This window comes from Gallus gallus, chromosome 15, assembly GCF_016699485.2.
Source record: "Gallus gallus isolate bGalGal1 chromosome 15, bGalGal1.mat.broiler.GRCg7b, whole genome shotgun sequence".
In the NCBI taxonomy this organism is placed as follows: Eukaryota; Metazoa; Chordata; class Aves; order Galliformes; family Phasianidae; genus Gallus; species Gallus gallus.
In genome coordinates, this window is record NC_052546.1 from 361,585 (window position 1) to 381,581 (window position 19,997).

Below are 19,997 nucleotides of genomic sequence, written 5' to 3' on the forward strand. Positions count from 1 at the left end.
TCGGAGACAAGTGAGCACTTTCCTTTTTCCTTTGTAACACCTTTCTATTGCACTGGTCCCTTTGTCACATCACCTCCTGTATCACCATTTCACTGCGTTGATCTTTCCGATTGTTACAAGTCCATTTCATGAGAGAAGTTATGCACAGAGGTTTTTTGTTTTTGTTTTTAAGTTTCCCAGGGTCAGCCTATTTTGTTATTCACCTGTTTGGGAAGCTTGTTTATGATTTTTTTTTCTCTTTTTTGAGCAGTTATAGTCCTAAAACAGTGATAGAAAATGATCTTTGGGAGTGCGCAGGCATAGGTGTGATGTCTTCAAAGGACTGGCACACCCTACAAGATAAACACCAAAACATGTATTTTGGATGCTCTCCACTGTCAAGTAAAATAATGGATGCAACCTGGAAACAACAGCAGTGTTCAAAAATGCAGAAAAATCTTCAAAGTTCAGTATAACTAGCAGCCTCTGTCCTGTGTATGGGAACTGTTGAATCACAGCCTGAACCTCTGATTGACCACCTGAGGTGAGAATTGAGTCAGCCACAGGGGCACAGGTGAACGCAATTTCACCTGAGTGACCGGAAGGGGTGGAGCCTGGCTGTACCCCTCCTAGACCCCATTTAAGGGCTGACTCCCAAGGAGGAAGGATCTCTATCTGGAGATCACTCCTCTTGGAGCCCTTCTATGAGCCCAGGACACGGGTAAGCTCTTTATTTCATTACTCCTTTGCAATGTAATAATCTCTCTGGTCTAATACCTGTTTGCATACAGTCCTGTCAGGGACTAACAGGGAAGTAAGAGTTATAATTGAAGTTCTGTCTGAAAGTAAATTCTTTTTGCTTTAACATCAGACAGTATTTTGTGACTAGCAGTGAATTACATCCAGGAGAAATGCAGCAGTGTGACTGTGGCTGCACAGCCCTTGCCAATAAACAAGGTGCCACTCATCAGTGCTGGCAGCAGGTATGTGAGCTGTGTGCAATTGTGTCAACTTCTCCAACACCTTGCAGTAAGGAAGGATGTCAGCATCAGGTGGTAACTTCTGAGGACAGCTGCACCCAGTAGCGATTTCTTAAGAGCTGGTTGGGCTATTGTTAGTTAATTAGTGTGGGTGGTATTTTTTCTTGTCAAAGGAAGTGCGGATTATCTTAGTAATTATCACAGATACTTCTGACATTCCCTTCCAAGCTATAAAAACCATGGATTAAAATTACAGATAGTAATTCAGATTTCCCTGCAGTGCTTTTAGTATTGCCTTTTGTTCATGTCTCAGAGCAGGTGTGGGTGAGAGCCTGAGTAAGTTCTGTGAGACATATGGTGGTTCTGGAAAACCATACAGCTGAATATAGATGAGATGAAAACATGGGTAGAGTTCTGACAAACGCATAAATCAGATAATAGCTGAAGCAGCTCATTTTTCATATCTGTGGATGTCTGTAAAATCTTAAAGAACCATTCCTCCAAGTCACCATGGTATCAGACAGGTATTTCTGAACTTCAGTGCATGTAATCCACAGTTGCCCTCTTAGCCATGTCAGTTCTTCAGTCTTCAATACCAGTGGCACATCACAAGTCCTCAGCCTCTGCCACTCCTGTTCTTATGCTGTGTGCACCTGGCTGATGTGTGGAACTCCCCAGCTGCCACACACTGTATATGTTACACCTCTCCTGCTATCAGGATGGTAGAATAAGATCATAACTCTAAATAGTTATGATGATAGTACAGTCTCAAAGACATTTACAGTTTCACAATACCCATGTAAAGAGGTGAACATTAAGCTGGCTTCTATGTATGCTGTATACTTCTCAAATGTTGAGACTGGGATCAATAAGCACAATATGGATGCAAAATCTTGATTATCAAATAGCTGTTCAGGGAGTTGCATGGGAGCTGTTGAGTGATGGCCTGAACAATGATTGAGCACCTGGGGAAAGGACCTGCTTGGCCCTGGGAGCACAGGTGAAGGCAATTCAGCTGTGTGACAGGAAGAGGTGGAACCTAGCTGTACCTCTCTTAGACACCCCCTGCCCCCCATTTAAGGGCTCACTGCCACTGGGGAGGGGTCTCTTCCTGGAGATTTCTCTTTAGTAAAGCTTTCTCCTGCAAACCTGGAATCTTCTGATACAGGTGAGCAATCTTCTTCCCTTCCCTTACAGCACCTTTCTATTGTGCCAGCCCTGTCATTACACCTCTGCTGAAACACCTTTCCTATCATATTGATCTGTCCAATTGCTACAGAATGATATTAATGGGTGCTGTAATCCCTGTTCTTTATAGCCAGTGACTTCTGTTGCATTCCCTTAAGTTTTTTGAAAGCCTCTTACAATACTTTCTGTTTTTTTATATTTACTTTGTTTTTTCATGTTCTGTGGCTGTAAAGTTTATTTTAAAACACAGAACTTCTTCGTATGTTAACAGTAACTTTGCTGCAGAGCAGCACTGGCTCTGCACGGCTGGCACAGCGGGGCGAGACTCAGCGGGACAGCAGCGAATGGTGCAGGGAGCGAATCCGGTGCCCTGAAACGGTGTCTGATGGCTTTTCGGATGTGAAGTGGCAGCTGAAGTCCACGAGGATTCCACCCGCCGTACCTGTGGCCCAGTGCAGTGCTGCGCGAGCCCCAGGGCAGCTGTGTGAGGCACCCGGCCTACCGCGCGGGGACCAGAGCCCAGCGAGGAGCTCGGCAGCCCCGGCAATCCGCGGGCTGGGGCTGAGGGCACAGCCGGGGCCGCCCCACAGCCGGCAGCTCCCCGCTCTCTCTTTTCCAGGGCGCACTTCAAAAACTGACAGCTCCGCGCGCGCCCGGACAATGGGCGAAGCTCCGCCGGCCGTGCCCAGGCCGTGCCCGCGCTGCCGGGGGCGGTGCCGCCGCGCCCCGCCCTCCCGCCGCCGCCGCAGGAAGCACGGGGCCGAGAGCCCTGCCCGCCGCCGCCATGCATTGTGGGGCGGCAGCAGCAGAGCCAAGATGGCGGCCAGCAGGAGGCTGATGAAGGTAACAGCGGCGCCGCGTCGGGAAGGGCCGCGGGGTGGGCGGCCCCCGCCTCCCCCTCGCCCTTAGCGCTCCTACGGGACCGGGCTGTTCGCCTCCCCCAGCCGCGGACCGCTCGAGCGGCCCCTTCCCGTCCCCGGCCCGGGGCGGCCGGGCGGGAGCGGTCGGCGCTTAGGCCGCGACCGTGAGGGGCCGCGCCGCCTCCCGGGCCCCGCGTCGCGCTCGGGCAGCGCCCCGCGGCCGCCGTTCGCCGCCTGGGGCGGCCCGGGAGGAGTTCGGAGAGCGCCGCGAGGCCGTGCGGAGCGGGCCGGCCCCCTCCCTCGGGGGGCTCCCGCGGTGACTAAGCAAAGAGGAAGGGCCGAGGGGGAAGGAAACAGCGCGGCCGGGACTCCCCGCGCCCGGCCCATCCTCGGGGCGGTGTGAGGGCCGGGCCCTCCCCGCGGGCCGCGCTCGGACGGGCAGAGGGGCACGGGAGCGCCCCGAGCCCTCTCCGTCCCTCGGTCGCCGCCCCGCAGCCGGGGGGTTCTGCTGGCCCCGCCGTGGGGGTGGAGGGGGGCGCTTCGGCGCCGTTGTTTGGTGGGGGGACGTCGTGCCTGCGTGAGTCAGGGGCTTATCGAGGTGAAGCATGGACCCGGGTTCAGAAGTTGCCTCGCTCGCTCCAGGCACGGTGATAGTTTTGTCTTCACTGCGATGTGCTGAGTTGTGGGGGGAAATTCTTATGTGCAGACAGCCTCGAGCGTGGGTTTCCACAAAGTGAATGTATTTATTTTAAAATACCGTTTGGGGTGAAAACTGGTTCATAGCGATGCTGGTAACCGTCTCCTTTAATAGCAGATTTGGAGGTGCCCTTAAGGATGTAAGCCCCCGGTAGGGTTGGGGTTTTGCAGGGCTCTATAGGTTGTTTGAGGTTACATTTCTATGACTGATCACGTCCACGTGAATGTGAACAGCTGCTTTTGAGGAAACCCATAGCTCGGCATTGCTTTCACAAGACTCTTTTTGTCATTTTAATTGTGCTGTGTAGGCATCAAAAATTAAATAGTAAATAATATTATGTGTGGAGTCATTCAGGTAGGTATTGGATCAGCAGGGGTAAGGCCTTAGTTCTCCCTGAGGCTCCAGAGGAGACGGCATTTGGCTTTTATTTCATTTCTGATAGCTGTTATTTTTTTGTTGTTGTTGTAGTTTGAGAGTCATCAGTACGTCTGCTGCTTCGTATTCGAATGAGGTTCTTTGTTTTGGATAGGAAATGTGTAGCTTCTCACAGGACAGCTTTAATGCCTGGTCTGTTGTTCAAAAATGTATCAATACTCTTTTCTTAGAGGAAAAATATCTAATTCATTGTCAAAGTATTGATTACAGAACATTTAAATGTGAGAGACAAGGAAGTTTGTCCTTAAATTTACAGAGCCCTTGTTCTTCTCAGCCCTCATGCTGTGAGGGCAGTGAAAAACAGTGGCAGTTTCTTTTCAGAGGGAGCGGTGTAGGAGGGAAGGAGACGTTGATAACTTCCCTCTTACGTTTTTACTTTCATTTTTATTGCCTTCTGTTTATGGACTGTGCATGTCATGTTTTTTTTTATGCAACTCCAACAGCTGCGAGATGCTCTATCACATAACTTGTACAGGCTGTTCAACAAGCAGCTAGCTTCCTTTGTTCCGTTCCTGGCATCGAATCAGCCCATCTTGCTCTAAGTTGGCCATTCATCAGGGTAGGAATGGACTGGGGCTCTTACAGCTCACATACACCAACCTGTTACTGTTATTTAAGTTCTAAAGTGGAAATTCACTGATCAGCTCGTGATCTCAAGTCTTTCACTGTCAAAATTCTGCACTATGAAAGAGTCTGTGGTGTTCCTTTCTTAGGGCCATAGGATGATGGGCAATTCCATGTGTCACTCAATATCCAAAACAAAAAATCCCAACCAAACTAATAATAATTAAGATAGGATAAACATTATCAGTTCTTTTCTTTGGGCTAAACATCAAGTTTGTCTTTGGTAGCTGCGAATGAATCTTTCATAGGTCACATAAAATAAAGGCATTTTCATTTCCGTAAGGTCTTGCCAACATTTTGAAGTGCTGTAATTTTTCCTGAATACGTGTCACATATCATAGTCACTCATGAGTCACGATGCCACAGAGACTGGGTGAAGTTGATTCATTGTAACATGCAGCCTGCCCACAGGCAATGGGAATGTTACTGTAGTTGCCACCTTGCAGGTGGAAGTGGGTTTCCTTTTCAGATTGTGGACTCTTCAGTTTGTAAACATCCTCATGAATTTACTAAAATTTTGCTGTTGTACAGTTCAATTTTAACATCAAGTCAGGTTGTAACGTGAATAAGATTGTCTTGTTATTGCACACTGTGTGTGCAAATGGCCTATCTTAGGCCAAGGCCCTAATTTATGGCCTCTCTTAGACCTTTATGCAATGGTCTGGTCTGTTTTCTCTTCTGTTTAAGTCTTTCTGGGAGCATACCCGGGTTAGTAAAAATGTGACATTCTTAGCTAATAAATCATGCTCCAGCAGCATTTGAGGTGGAGTTTTGATCTCTGAGCCATCATCACACCTCTTCAAAGAGCCACAGCTGTCAGATCTCCATTGCTTGTTGAATATGAGGGGTGGGAATAAGGCAGTCTGCACCAAGGGTGTGTTGTTACAGGTTATCCCTTGCAGGATGGGACTGAGAACTGTGCACATACAAAGTAATTCACTGTAAGAAAGCAGCTCATTCTTCACCTTTGGCGAGCTGCTTTGCTTCGTGACCCTTTCTCGTGAAAAGCAATTTTTCCCCAAACGCACAGGACAGGGAGTACATCTGCAAGAGATGTGAGAGATTTCACTGAAGGGCTTCTTGCGGTTTCTACTCACTAATATGAAACAAGCTGTTTTCAGGAGTTGAACGATCTGTGGAGAGACAGTGCATAGCTGCAAGGGGGGAGGCTGTCTTGGTGCTGAGTAGTCACAGTACCCACTTGCTGTCAGAGCAGTGTGTGGTACTCAGACACTTGACAGCATTCGCTCTCTGGTGGTACTGAGCTGTCCTGGGTCTGCAGCTACTTCCTCCTGTGCTCATCTGCAGTATGATCTAGATGAGGTCTGTGCTTTTGCTTCCTGGCTTTTAGGTGTTACAAGTATTTATAACATTAAGAATTTAAAAATAGATTTAAAGAGTAGGTAATGATTCCTTAAATCTCCCTGTTTTTCCTCTGCCTCTTTGATCGCCTAGTCAGACATTTATGCCACCATTGAACTCTATGACAAAACCCAGGGCTGCCCTGCTGCAGGTGGCCTGTGGAGTGCTGCAACCTCATGGAGAGCAAAGCTGTCCCCAAGGCAGGTGTTGAAAACAACTCTGTGTGTCTGAGCACCAGTTCTCAGTAACAAGAGATGGAAGGCCTCAAGCAATACATGATTGTGCAGAAGTGAGAGTACTGATTCCTTCTTTGAAAATGAAAATTGAAAAAAGATCTATAATCAAAACTTTAAGAGAATGTTTCTGAATAAAAACCAGATTTTGCCGAAAAGTAGAATTACTTGATAAATAAAAAAGCATGGAGCATATGGAGCTGCAGTGTTGCAGCATATTGGTTTCACAAACTCTATAATAGCTCCTAAATGAGCTGGAATCTGGTTTGTTTTCTCTTTTGGTTTTGTTTGTTTTGTTTCTTTGTTTTTAACGTTACTCTGCAGTATGCAAGATTCAGAGAGTCAAGTTGAAGCTCCTTATCAGTGACTTGGAGCCTGTTTAACTCTGTCACACATCTTCTAGATAATGTATGAATGGATAAACAAATTGTAAATGCTAGGTCAGCAAAGTGTGCAGTCACTTTAGTAGACCTTTGTTTTCATTTATGAATTTATTAGTATATGCAGCTTAAAGCAGAACTTCCTGAAGTCAGTGAACTTAACTGTTTCAGTCTTCACTGCATTTTCCTATCTAGTTTGTTTCTTTTTAGGCAAGTCCCCAAAATTCAAAGATAAGTAAGCAAAACAGTTCCAGGATTGTGCTGAACACCAGTGACTTGGTTGTTTTTTTAGCCTTCAGTGAATTTTGAGTAGCTAGGAGTTTTAAAAATTATTATAATCTATGGATCTAGGTGTGAATCTGGTATTCCAGCTTTCTTCTAAAGGTACATTTTACTCCATGATCTTTAGGGTCTCTTCCAACCCAAGGTGTTCTGCGATCTTAAGGTGATGTCGCTTCATTTTCTGTGTCAGTCATTTGATTTTTTTTTTCAGTAGCATATAATCATTTGTGCTGTTCGAAGCAAAAAACCTGAAATGTTATGTATTGATTATATATGAGAAGAGTAGTGTGTGCATCTGGGCCTGCTGCCAGTGTTCTTCCCCAAGATTGGATGTTACCCCTGGAATAATGCTTTCTCCTTCCCATGTGCTGGGCAGAAAGCTTTCTCTGAAGGTACCCAAACTACAGCATCATGTCCTGAGGGAGTGCTGAGAAACGAGCAAACACCTCCTCTGTAATAAATGGTGGGAGCAAAGCAGCGAGGTCGTGTGCAGTGCTGATAACAGTGGGAAGTTAAAGATGACTTCAACTCTTACTGCAATGTTCTGACCTTTAGTTATGCTGCTTCTGTGTGCCTTTAATTACGTTGCTTGACAAAGGGGTGGAGGACAGAAGAGGAATTATTCTATTCACTGCCTGCCTAGACTATTAGGATTTATTTTAAAATAAATATCCAGACTGTATTCTTATACCCCATAAAGTAATTTTTGACCCTTAGCTCACGTCACTGAAGCATGAACTTCTACTCTGTGCTGTTTAGTGACATAGAATAAGTAAATGAACTACTCAAACTGTGCCTATGTCCTTGACTTGTCTGCTTCTGTAGTTCTGAGGCAGTTTAAGTCTTTATTGTGAGTTTTGTTTGTCAGGAAAAAAAAACCCCTCTCCCACCCCTTTTTAAACTGAATCCTTAATCTCCTATCACTCCTGATGAATTAGACATAAAAACCATAGAAATATGAATTAGAAATAAGAGTATTACATTGTAAATATGCTTCTAGGATAAGACAAGTCACTGCTAGGATAAATTGGCACCTGTCTTAAGCAAGTTATTCAGGTGAATCATATCTCCAGGTGACTGCCTGCTTTATCCTCCTGTTTCCTTTTTGGTTATAGTTACTCCTGCAGGGCTCAAGGCAGCAGGGATGGAGGCATAGAGTCTGGCCTGACATGCTGCAGTCATTTACTGCTTCTCTGATTATGAGAGTGAATCCCAGGATTGCTCCACGTGTTGTTTTAAAAGAGAAGATGAACAGTTTCTTCTGGCTCTTCCCTGTAGTGTCTCCCAGGCTGTTTAATTCCCTCTCCCCTATGATGGACTTGACAAAAAAAAAAGTAGGGAACAATTTGTGTATTTGCTTGGATTTTTTCCTTTTGTGCAATCCTTTTTACGATTTCATAATGATCTGTGCCCTGGTTGATTGCATTTCTTAAGTAATAATTCATTTTTTAACCTGAATTTACTTACGAAATAGATATTTCATTTTCCATTAATGCAAAGCCATTCTGTCTTTTTATTAGCTTAATAGTAATTTTTCAGTCAATAAACCCAAGATCAATGTTTTAAGTATTTTTCTTTTCCTGTTTTAGAGGCGAGGTATTTGTGTTGCATGTTTATTCGTGCTTAAACACACAGCGGTAAATTTAGCCTGATTTGTTCCTGGTGGCTGGCATGATATATCTGGTGTGGAATGGGATTTATCCCATGTGGGACAGTTGGCTTTTTGGATGTGGCAGTTCCGTGTGCAGAGCGCTTCCCTAGGACAGCTGCAGGAGGGGCCTGAGCTGCTCCAGTGCTTCCCAGGCAGGTGCTCCGTACCTTCAGCACTCAGCGCCCTCTAATGCTCTGTGTGCATTGTGGTTCCTGTGCTGCTCGTTGGTATTTAATCATAATATCCCACCCAGGTTTGCAAATGTGGCTGTCTCCAGTGGAGATCTGTGTGCTGGCAGCATGCACCTCAGCAATGCTTTTCTCCAGTGTGTGTGAGCATACAGCTGTGTGCTTCAGACTTGAGACCACAGGGAAAGTTTTGCGCGTTGTCACATGCAGATAAAATTTGTGAAGGACTGTTGTTATTGTGGAAAAAGGTGGAGCCTTGAGGTTTTCTTTTTTTGGTCTTATGGCTTCCTGATAAAATAAATACTCAGGGAAGCAGCTGCTGTAGTAGGGCTTACAGTCACTCTAAATATAAAAATAGCATAAATACTTGCTTTGGTGATACCTGCATCACTGACCAATAGAATATGATTTTACTGGTGGTTGACAAGTACAGAAAGATACCTTGTTTGTATTCTTTCTTGTTACAGCTATAGAGAGGGGTATATTAATAAATGCTGTAAGCTCTGAGGTATGAAACGAAGGTAGAACTGTAACAGCTTAAGTTATTGATATAGGTTAGATGAGTATTGCATAGATATTCATTAGGGTTTGCATCATTTAAGTTGATATTGCAAGAATTTATTGGTTTTCAGCTGAGAAAATTGGTCTGTTCAGTGACTTCTTAAGTTTTTAAAACTATTACAAAATAATTCTTCCAAATCACTGGTTTTCATTTAGGTGAGTCCTATGATGCACTTTATCTTTGTGCTTCAGTTATCAAAGCACGGTATCAAAGACATTGGTTTGCATTTGAACTGTAAAAACTTAAATACACATTTTTAAAATATTGCTACTCCATTTCATATATATAATGATCTTATTAACAAAGTATTGTATATTTGTGACATCAAAAATAACCCTTTCAAACAACTTGTCTCAATTTTACTTCTCAGAGGGAAAACGTTTTGTTTTCTGTGGGTTGCTGCCATTGAAGCCTCAGGCTTCTTTAGTGTTAGAGGAACTCATGCTGACCTCTGAGCATTTTGCAAAAACAGAGCTGAGCATTGTGCCTCGTGTCAGTCTTAACTGACTTACTCTGCTTGTTTTCCAGGAGCTTGAAGAAATCCGCAAATGTGGAATGAAAAACTTCCGTAATATCCAGGTTGATGAAGCTAATTTATTGACCTGGCAAGGGCTTATTGTTCCTGTGAGTATGGAATACTTCTTATTTTAATGAGCTTTAAAAGAGTGATGATCATCTGTACTATGAATTCAGTTTAGCATTGCTGTTAGAGACCATTAGATAGTTCTTGTACATTGACAAGATTTCATTTTAGGAAAGCTGACTTTCAGAGTTGTTATTTTCTGGGCAGTGAAGGGTGGTTATGGATTTAATTCTTGGCCCTCTTTAGACTTCTCATATAGTCTTAGGCAAATATTGTAATCTTTCTGTCTCACGTCATGTGAATGTCTTGTGTGGTTTTATTAGTGCCTGATAATGTTAGTAGGTGCTTGCTGTAAGTAGCGTGAAGAAAAATCTATGCATAATTGAATGGGGCTCTAGACAACTCAGATGAATACCTGGCTGAATGCTATCCAACTGTGGGTCTGAGCCAGCAAATGGCTGCCTCTGGAAAGGCTGCAGACCCAGTGATGGCACTGGGTTGCTTGGGAAAGGTCCTGGAAAGGGGAAGCAGGTGAGTTCTGCAGTTTATCTCATGCTGAAAGTACAAAATTTATATAATTGCACGAGAATGCCTGAGTTATGAAATACTTTATTTACTCCTCAGTAGATTTTGGTGTATGTTGTTTTCTTGTGATTTTGGTTGGTTTGGGGTACTTTATTTGTAAATGACTGTATTCATTTCTAGGGAAAAAAATAAGTGTTGGAAAAAGTCTGCAGGGAAAAGGTTTGGATTTTTACAAGTGAGCTCTTTAAAAGAAAGTCCTTAGGCATTAATTGCTTCCAAAAACACTAATGCTGCTGCTTAAGAGCATAATAGAAGTAGATAACTACTGTATTAGTCAAATAGAGAGGGACTTGTTACGAAGGGGATAGCAGGAATCTAGTATGTTAAATTCCTTGGTTGCATGGATTTTCACCTCCCTTTACTTTCCACTGCTATGGCTTATGTTCACTTATTACATCAGCAACTTTTAAGTCTGGGTCTTTGCTTTTGCTTTTCCTTGGGTGCTACCCACAAGGTCTCCTGACCAATGTAAATTATTTCAAAAGGAACTGAAGTATTATTTTGGCACTGCCTTTGCTTTTGCAGCTGAAGGCCATTCACAAACTTGGGTTGTGTCATCTCTGCTAATATCTTCGTGAGGCCTTTGAACTTCAAGTGCTGTTGAACAGATTTAATTTAATCACTTTCTGTGAGCAATTCCCTTGAGTGGTTGAGTCTACTCTTCCTAATAAAGCAAGCAGGATTCAGTGCTAAAATTTGACATAACTGAGAATCAGTGCTTTGCAAGCCACTCCAATACACATGGTTCACATGTGCCAGGATAGTATTTTGGTAATACTTTGAAGTGGTGTATGGATGGTAAACATGGCTAATAAAGCAAGACACCAAAATGTTTGTTTGCTGCTGCTAGAGTTAGAAATATGTGGGGCACAACGTCAATTTATTGCAAGGGAAATAAGTACACCAGTAAGGATTTAAGGCTAAGAGGGTATTTTGTTATGAAATCTGCTTATTAGAACAATTAATAGTCATGTGTCATAGCTGTTTGAAGAGTAGTTTAGATTACTGTTTTGAGGAAATACTATAAAGCAATGCTTCCTCTGAAGCATAATTTGTTTTTTTAGCTATTTCTGGGATGGATGGCTTGAAAATATCAAATGTAAACCGGATGCAGGTGAGGTGTGCTGTTCTTAGTTTTAGAGGCGGCTTCTAGATTTTTTCCCAAGTTTTTCTTTTGAAGTTTTACATGCTGTTCCCACTTTTGTTCTTGTTGAGGGTTTGAGATACAAGTACTGTGTCATTAGTAGGCTAACGAGGTACTGATTATTAAACTCTGTAACTAGGCAGTATTTTGGTTTGCTTTATTAAAATATTAAAGATATGAAGGTTAGTATTTTGACAGTGTTCATGCAAAACCTTCATGCATTCTATTTTGTTTTTAGTGCTTGTTCAGTTGAAAATCCTGTTGAAGATGGTTTGTCAACATGTTTTCTTGTTCTAAATTGTAGAATAAGGTGTAGCAGAAGTTCCATATGTTGAGAAAGCACTGTTTTTTTTTTTTTGAACACCAGTATGAGGCTCCTGGCTGTTGTAAAAGGTGCTGCTGGTTTACACTGAATTTTATTTCACTTTGTCCACAGCAAACACTTCTGACAAACTTGTGCAGAGTAAAAATATGCCAGGTGAATGCAAGTCAAGTGTTAGCTATCTGTGTTTCAGCATTTATAATTCAAACTCCTTGTCTACCTCGTCAGTATAAGAATAAATGTAACAAATTATTGGAAATGAATTTCTTGAATATTCTGTGTTTTGTCTCTTGAAAAGATGAGCAACTGTTTTACATACATTTTTGGTTAAAATTTATTGGTGAGTTATGGTGGAAAAACTGTTCTGACTGAAAGAGAGTCAAGGAGAAAATGGATGTTCTTAAGCCAGGTCTGATCCTGTAGCATTTCAGTGAACATCCTTACAAGTTTTAGCAGGTGATGGAGGTAAGAACAAAGTGAGGAGAGGGTGTTAATGTAAATTGCCACTACAGCCAGAAAGTTATTTGTTAAACTTGAAAAGCTTTTAGGATTGCTTAGCTAAAAAGCAGTCTTAAGATACTTGAGTTATTTCTTCCATTGACTCAAAAAATCATATGTTATTTCTAAGAAGTGCACAATCAGACTTCACTATACAGATAAAAACAAAATTGAATGTTGTGTAGAATAACATCTTAATAGAGTGCTTCCCAATCCTAACTATTTGTGAAACTTTTTTAACCTCTGGAGTGGAATTGAATGAAGGAAATGGTCTGATAGATAACGCAGAATGATTAACACAAACTGGAAACACTAATTCTTCAAGTATTTGGGAAGGCTTTGTGTCCTGGTTGTTGTTGCTTGTTTAAAGATGATGAAGATGACATTCTACGTAGCAGTAGCTTTTTTTTCCTGCCTTTCTTCTGCAGATAGCATTTGAAATAGTAGCAGTGGTCGAAAGATCTTTGCCTGCTTCACAGTTCTCTCATTGTACTCCATCAAAAATGATCTGATAGCAGTGGGTGCTAAAACTGCATATGAATTCAGAATGTTCTCATCAGCAGATGCAGTGGATATCTATCTTTAGTACAGATTAATGCTCAGCGGATTTTTATATAGTCAGCACAAAAAGGTTCTCAGAATGTTTATGGGAATCTGACAAATCAAACTGCTTTGCTGTTTGAACCACTATGTTGTGAGAGACAAAATGAGCAGGTTTAGAGAAACCAACATCCTTGTGAGGTTTCCTGTTTGTGTATCAGAAAGGGTTTACAGTGTATTTCAAAATACTAATTAATGTGGGAATAAAAATACTTGCTAGACTTCTGAGCGTGGAATAAATGGGATTGGCTGCTTTCCTACTAGCAGAAATGTCAGCCAGCTTCAGAACAGCAGTAGTCTGCCTTTTCCATGGTGAAATAGAAAGGTGATGAAGGTTATATTGCCTCTTCATTACTGCATTGGTTTTGATGTTCATAGATGTAGGAATCTTTTTGGGGAAAAGTGCCTTTAAAAGAGGTGATTTAATAGACTGAAGTCTGAAGCATGCTTCTACTTAAAGTTCATGTGTTATATGTCATGTTGTTGCAGGACAATCCTCCATATGACAAAGGAGCCTTCAGAATCGAAATCAACTTTCCAGCAGAATATCCATTCAAACCTCCTAAGATTACATTTAAAACAAAGATCTATCATCCTAACATCGATGAAAAGGGGCAGGTTTGTCTGCCAGTAATTAGTGCTGAAAACTGGAAGCCAGCAACCAAAACTGACCAAGGTAGGGCTCCTTGTGGAGGGGAAAAAAAAGGGTATTAAGAGACTGTGTATTGTGTGTTTGAAGGAAACAGTATTTTAGCTTGTCAATTTGTCACTGCTTTTCTGGTTCATCTGTTTTCCTAAGGTTTGCCTCATGAATACATGTTGTAAGTAAAGCATGCAACTCTTTTGGAATGTCATTTTGTTATTAGAACATAAGGTAATGACACTGACTTGTGGCATTTCCTCCTCCAGGAAACCACAAAACTCATAATGACTGAAGAGATCATTAAGGTTGTGTACTTGGTATACTTAATTCCAAAATGAAAAGGGAAAAAAAAAAAAAACACTTATGTTGGTGTTACTTTATGTTTCTTTTTAAATGTAACTATATAACCTGGAGGTAGTTTGGCTTGTTTGCTTAAAGAAAAAACAAAATTATAAAAATTATAACACAAATTAACTCTTAGCTATTAAAAGATCAATGCTGTGAGGCTTACTGTGTGGAGTGTCTTTTGAATAAGAATTTAAGTATTTTAAGGAAGAAGTCTCATCAGGTTCTCTGCCAGACTGAGAGCATGGTAAGAGTAAGTATTGTCTCTCGTTGCTTCTACTACTTAGGGTGAAATTTTCATGTTTTCTGGTAGGAAATGATAAACTTGATATCAGATGTTTATTACTGTATGTAAAGAGCAAGCACCCTTGCAAAAACTGTGTGTTTTAATAATGATTTAAATGCAAATGAGCAGTTCAACCTAGTGCAAAGACCTCAGTGACACCAATGTCGTGATCTGCAGGACTAAGTTCTTCGATCTTCCAGACTTGGTTCTCATCTGAACTGTGTTCTTGATAGTGAATGAACAACACTGTAGTTAAGATTTCTGTTCTGCAAACTTCTCTGCACTTGCAGTTTGCATCATATCACCCTAAAGACAACACAGGAACATTCCCTTAATTGTTTTCAAAAAGATCAGACAATTGAATGTTGAGGGAGAAAGCAGGGACAGCAGCAAGAAGAATCTGTTAAATAGGTCTGCAAAGACCTTATGATTTGTTTCGGATTTATCCCATGTTATACAAAGATCCATTGGAGAAATTGAAGCAATATGTAGAAGGTTTCTTGTAATGACATAGCAGTTGTCTTAAATGGAGAAGGCTGATAATATTAAGAAATGACCTGGTGTCTACCTAGCTTGAAATGTGAATCGGCATCAGTTGGAACTATTGAGGCAATAGTCAGTGTTTCCTGGAAAAGTAGCAAAATCCTTGGTTTTTATTTCTGAGAGAATAAAAACAACTGTAAAATTATAATCTGGAAGAGATCTCAGATATTAAGATAGTGCAAGTCTCTCATTCTGCTGTTTTGCAGTCTTTTCCTCTTCATGGGTTTTAGTGTCAGTGTTTGTTTTGTTAATCCATCTTTCTGTGAACCTGCAGCAGTGTAAGTACAGCCCTTAAACACGTATTCCTTTTTCTGTATAACTCTTCTGCACTGAAAAATAAACTTCAGTCCCTTTCACAAGGAAATAACACTGTTATTAGTACGGTATGAAGACAATTGGTTTTGGTCACTCATGTCGGAAGGTGGAGATATTAGGCTTATCATAAATAATTAACTTGTTTCATATAATACAAGTGTATCTTACAGTTGAAGTTTTTATTAATTGTGCTTGATATTAAAATGAGCTATGGTAGCACAGTTGTAAAAATACTGTGGGTATTGAGGGAACTGCTGTTACAACAATCTTTTTTTCCCAACTTGTGTTAAATAGCTTTAGGGAAAGTTACTGTATTGCTACAATGTTTTATCAGGGTTTACTGAGTGAAAAGTCATTGTTAGATGCAGTATTAGTTTATTACAGTTTAAAGGTTATAATAAGAAACATTCCTACTTAGTAATACAGTGATAGTCTTTCTTTGGGGGGACTTTGAGAGGTGTATTTTCCCCCCCTTCCTTTCAGGTAAAGGTAGAAAAGAGCGAGAAGACTGCTCTGCAAGAAGCCCCCATGGTATTCTAGCATCTTCCACGGTGATAAGCATTGTAAGCGCTTATACTGCAAAACCAGGGAGAATCCAGTTAAACTGGGAAGTGGCAGAGTGAAAACAAACCCTGACTACTTGTGCTCTTTTGTGGCTGTCAGAGTTTTGTGTGAGTTCAGGAGGCCACTGGCTGTAGTAATGGCACCAATTAACAGTTTTGGTACTTCTTGTTTTGAAAAACCTTAGGGTGCAGTTTTGTATTACTCTGGAGAGTCCATACATACCTTGAGTAGAAAACTATTAACGTTGCTGTTCAGGGAAATGCATCTTTGGTGTGTTCGCTGTCTGCAGACTTGCTGAGTTGTGCATATACTTCAGTGGATGGATTTGAGAACTCATTATGATTGTAACCAATCTGTCATTACTGGTCATGAGAATGTATGCAAGGAAAACGAAGCAGGAAGTTTCATGGTGGCATACAAAGCTCGCTATGTAAATGCTAAGTACACTTGTGAGAATGACTTCTGTTGAAAGTGGTGTGGGAATGCTGATTAAATGGCTGTTGTTACAGAAAGATCAATGTGATGGAAAGGAGACACAGGAGTGTAACAGCATAGGGACCAGTGCAGATAGGATGGTATTTCAAAGGAAAAGTGCTCACCTATCTCTGAAGATCTCAGCTTGCAGGGGAGACTCCACAAAGGAGGGATCTCCAACCAGAGACCCTTCCCCAGTGGCAGTTGGCCCTTAGATGAGGTCTAAGAGAGGTGCAGCCAGGCTCCGCCCTTTCCTGTCCCACAGCTGAATTGCCTTCACCTGTGCTCCCAGGGCTGACTGGGTCCTTTTCCCAAGGTGCTCAATCAGTGCTTCAGGCCATGACTCAGCAGTTACCATACAGCTGTGAACAGTGGGATGCTACCCACTTGTTTGCTTAGTATATCTCTACTAGAAAACATTCGGTAGTTCAAAGTAATGTCAGGAGTTGTTCCCTATTTATAGGGGAAGTAAGAGTCGCAGAAAAATAATGCTGAAAAAAATGGTTTCTAAAAGCAGACCCAATTACAACTGAATTGCTTAATTTATTGTGAGAGATATTAGGGAAAAATGTTTAGTGATAGAAATTCTGGGACCCTCTTCACTCGATGCGTTATAGGTGAAGCTGTCTGTGAAACTCCTTGCTCAGCCATAAGAAGGGCAGGATGCTCTGTGCTTGGGAAAATACTTTGTTGTGCATTTTGGTCTTTACTCAGAGGTAGGTGGTTTTGTTTACAAATGTGATTTCCTGATGTATTTGCTGTTGTTGCCAATGTGTAGTTCATATTACTATAGCTTTCTGACGTGGTATCTTACTCTGCTCTTGAAAAGACACGAGATTTATTGGGAGACGTTTAAACACAGTTTAAGTTACTTTCTTATTGGGGAATTTTGCTTCATTTTGATTTTCTTTTTCCTCTTTAAATTAACAATCTTAGTCTCTGACAGCGTTCTTACTTCTTTTGACAGTAATCCAGTCCCTCATAGCACTGGTGAATGATCCACAGCCTGAGCATCCCCTGCGGGCTGACCTAGCTGAAGAATACTCTAAGGACCGTAAAAAATTCTGTAAGAATGCTGAAGAGTTTACAAAGAAATATGGTGAAAAGCGACCAGTGGACTAAAATCTGACACAGCTGATGTCAGCAACGTATGATAGAAGATCGGAGCAGTGCATTTGAGACATCCCGTAAAGCAGGACTCTATGGAAAATTGACAAGTGCCACCTTTTGGTGTTAACTTGTGGCTGTTACTAACTTTCTACAGTTTTCTTAATCAAAAGTGGGCTAGGTAACCTGTAAAGGAAGAATTAAAAACTTAAGATGTTCTAGTTCTGCTTTCCTTGTTTAAAAATCACTGCTTCAATATACTTTAAAGTATGCTGTTTTCTTTTTTTGTCAGAATTTATCAAAAATATCTTAGACTTATATTCTGCCCTTAAATTGAAAAGGTTGTGGCTGTCATTTCTTTCTTTTCCTTGCAGTTACCACTATCCTGAGTTCATTTAATTCAGCATTGAATTTTTGCCCCTCCTCAAACTGATGTCTTAGAAAAAATATCCCACTTCTGGCAGAAAATGATTGAGTGTTTGGCAGTTTTGTTTACTCTTCTCCTTAAGCATTGCACTGTGCTCTGTGGGACTTGCTGCAAGTTCCCCTTAACTTCAGTTTGTAATGGAATAAAAAACCCAACTACAATCAGAAAGAATGTCCAGGTCTTATGTAAATCTGGCTGATGTTACCACAAAATGTTTATTAAATGGGGAAATCCAATTTCTTGTGTGCGTTATTGAATTAGAATATGGCTTATGTCCTGCTTTTGGAAAATGCTGGAAAAATATATACAGCAAACAAGTAGTAAAATGTGATTCCAAACTCCTTTCACTTTTATTCTTAATAGAAGTTAGCGTAAGTTAGCTTGGATAATGTGCACAGAACAACAGTGTGACCAGTTTAGAAGTTTCAGAAACTGAGGACCAAGAGATACACCAAAATAATAAACTGGTATTGAGTGGAAAAAGTTGGTATTTTAGAAATGAATTAATTTCAAATGCTAAATGTTAGCACTGCTAGTGAGATTTTTTTCATCCAAATGCATATGAAATATGTTCTAGGGAATGGCACTCATGCCAATTTCTTCCCAGTTGCTGTACAGTTATTACTGAAAATAGTATGAGAGTAGGATTAAGCAATAAGCTGAATACACTTCACTGCTACTGTTCCTATGTTTTAAAAATACACATTAGGTTATTTAATGACTACTTCAAGTATCATTCTGACTTGGATAGAGCTGTTTTCCCTTTGCTCCAGGCACACCCACGCATGCTGAAGGATGCCCTTTCTATTCAGAATTGAGCACCCTTTACTGTGTCTCTATTGCTTTTTTTCTGCCTGCGTGTCCTAAGTCTGAAGTGTGATTGTAGCTCCAATCAAACTGCCATACAATCAAACTGCCTTCCTCACCTGTAGAACCTGAGTATGTTACTGAGTAAACAAATTTCCAGAAATCTATAGGTAGCTGGGAGTACATATCACTTTGATTTTTCAAGAACTTGAATTAGAAAATCCCTTACATCTGGATGGTTGTCTATACTCCTAGAATCAGTTTTAATACAGCCTCTACCTTTGCAACCTTGCAGAAGTAGTGCATCAAGCTCTAGGTCTCTTGGTTTTTAATGTATATTTGCTATTCCTTCATTTGCCCTTCTCATCTGGCTTTTATTTTGGATTTAGTGTGAACAATGACAGCCCAGTACCTCACCTCTGTTGAAAGTAATTTTTTTTATTAGTTAGGGAGCTAAGAAATTTCATGTTAAGTGTTCTTAGGCGGATTCTTTGGCAGGTAAATGAAGTTAAACCACATTCACCTTATTTACGGAAACTTACCTTTCCTAAGTGTTTCCTGGCTTGTGAGAGCACTATTACCAAATTTTTCACATCTTTGTGTCTTTGGTTGCAGAAAGTTGGTACTGATTTTGTTTCCTTCACGCTCACTCAGATTCATAATAAAACAATGCCAAATTATCTGTTGAACTGAAGTGTGTAACTTCTGCATCAGCTGAGTCACTGTACTTTTTGATCATGTCTGTTCACAATTGAAGCTTTCTTTAAATTTGCATATTTTTTAATTATTTAAAACAACTGTAGCACTAGTTTGCTGCCATCGTTACTACTAAACAATACACTTTCTGGTTGTAAGCCTCTCAGGTCAAAGACTGCATTTATTTCAGTGTGGCTTGGATGCCATTGAAAGGAAACTGGAAGAGCTATGTAACTGAAGGAGCTTCAGCTGATTTGTAGAGGTCAGTAGCAGTGCTGTATGCTAGCTGTTCTCATTTCATCTGTAAAGATCACATAGACGATGAGCATTATCCTCAGTTTTCTTTGTGTGTTCTTCATAGTTCAATTTCTAATCATGAAGTGTGTAATATAAGTGATGGCTTTTGTTTGCAGGTGACCCTCTAAGTGGAAGATATAGATCAAGTACTGTACTGTGTGGTTGAAGTCTGAGGTGGAAAAAAAAATCAAATCCTTTGTTAACTCAGGAAATCAAGCTCTTGTGCTCTCTGGTTCCCTAAGCCATGCTGAATTCTAAACATGCAGTTGAAAATCCAAAATAAAAACATACTGGTGCAATTACACCCACAAACACTGGCATAGGCTTTCTGCAATTCCAT

The 19,997-nt window shown here is 41.1% G+C and overlaps 1 protein-coding gene across 1 annotated transcript; it reads left to right on the forward strand.

Moving 5' to 3' along the window:
* Positions 1-2,951: 2,951 nt before the first annotated feature.
* Positions 2,952-18,028, forward strand: UBE2L3 (ubiquitin conjugating enzyme E2 L3). Its single transcript, NM_001006180.1, has 4 exons — positions 2,952-2,990; positions 9,950-10,045; positions 13,643-13,829; positions 17,291-18,028. Exons 1-4 carry the CDS (start codon positions 2,964-2,966, stop codon positions 17,443-17,445), a joined length of 465 nt encoding a protein of 154 aa, NP_001006180.1. The 5' UTR covers positions 2,952-2,963; the 3' UTR covers positions 17,446-18,028.
* Positions 18,029-19,997: the final 1,969 nt, after the last annotated feature.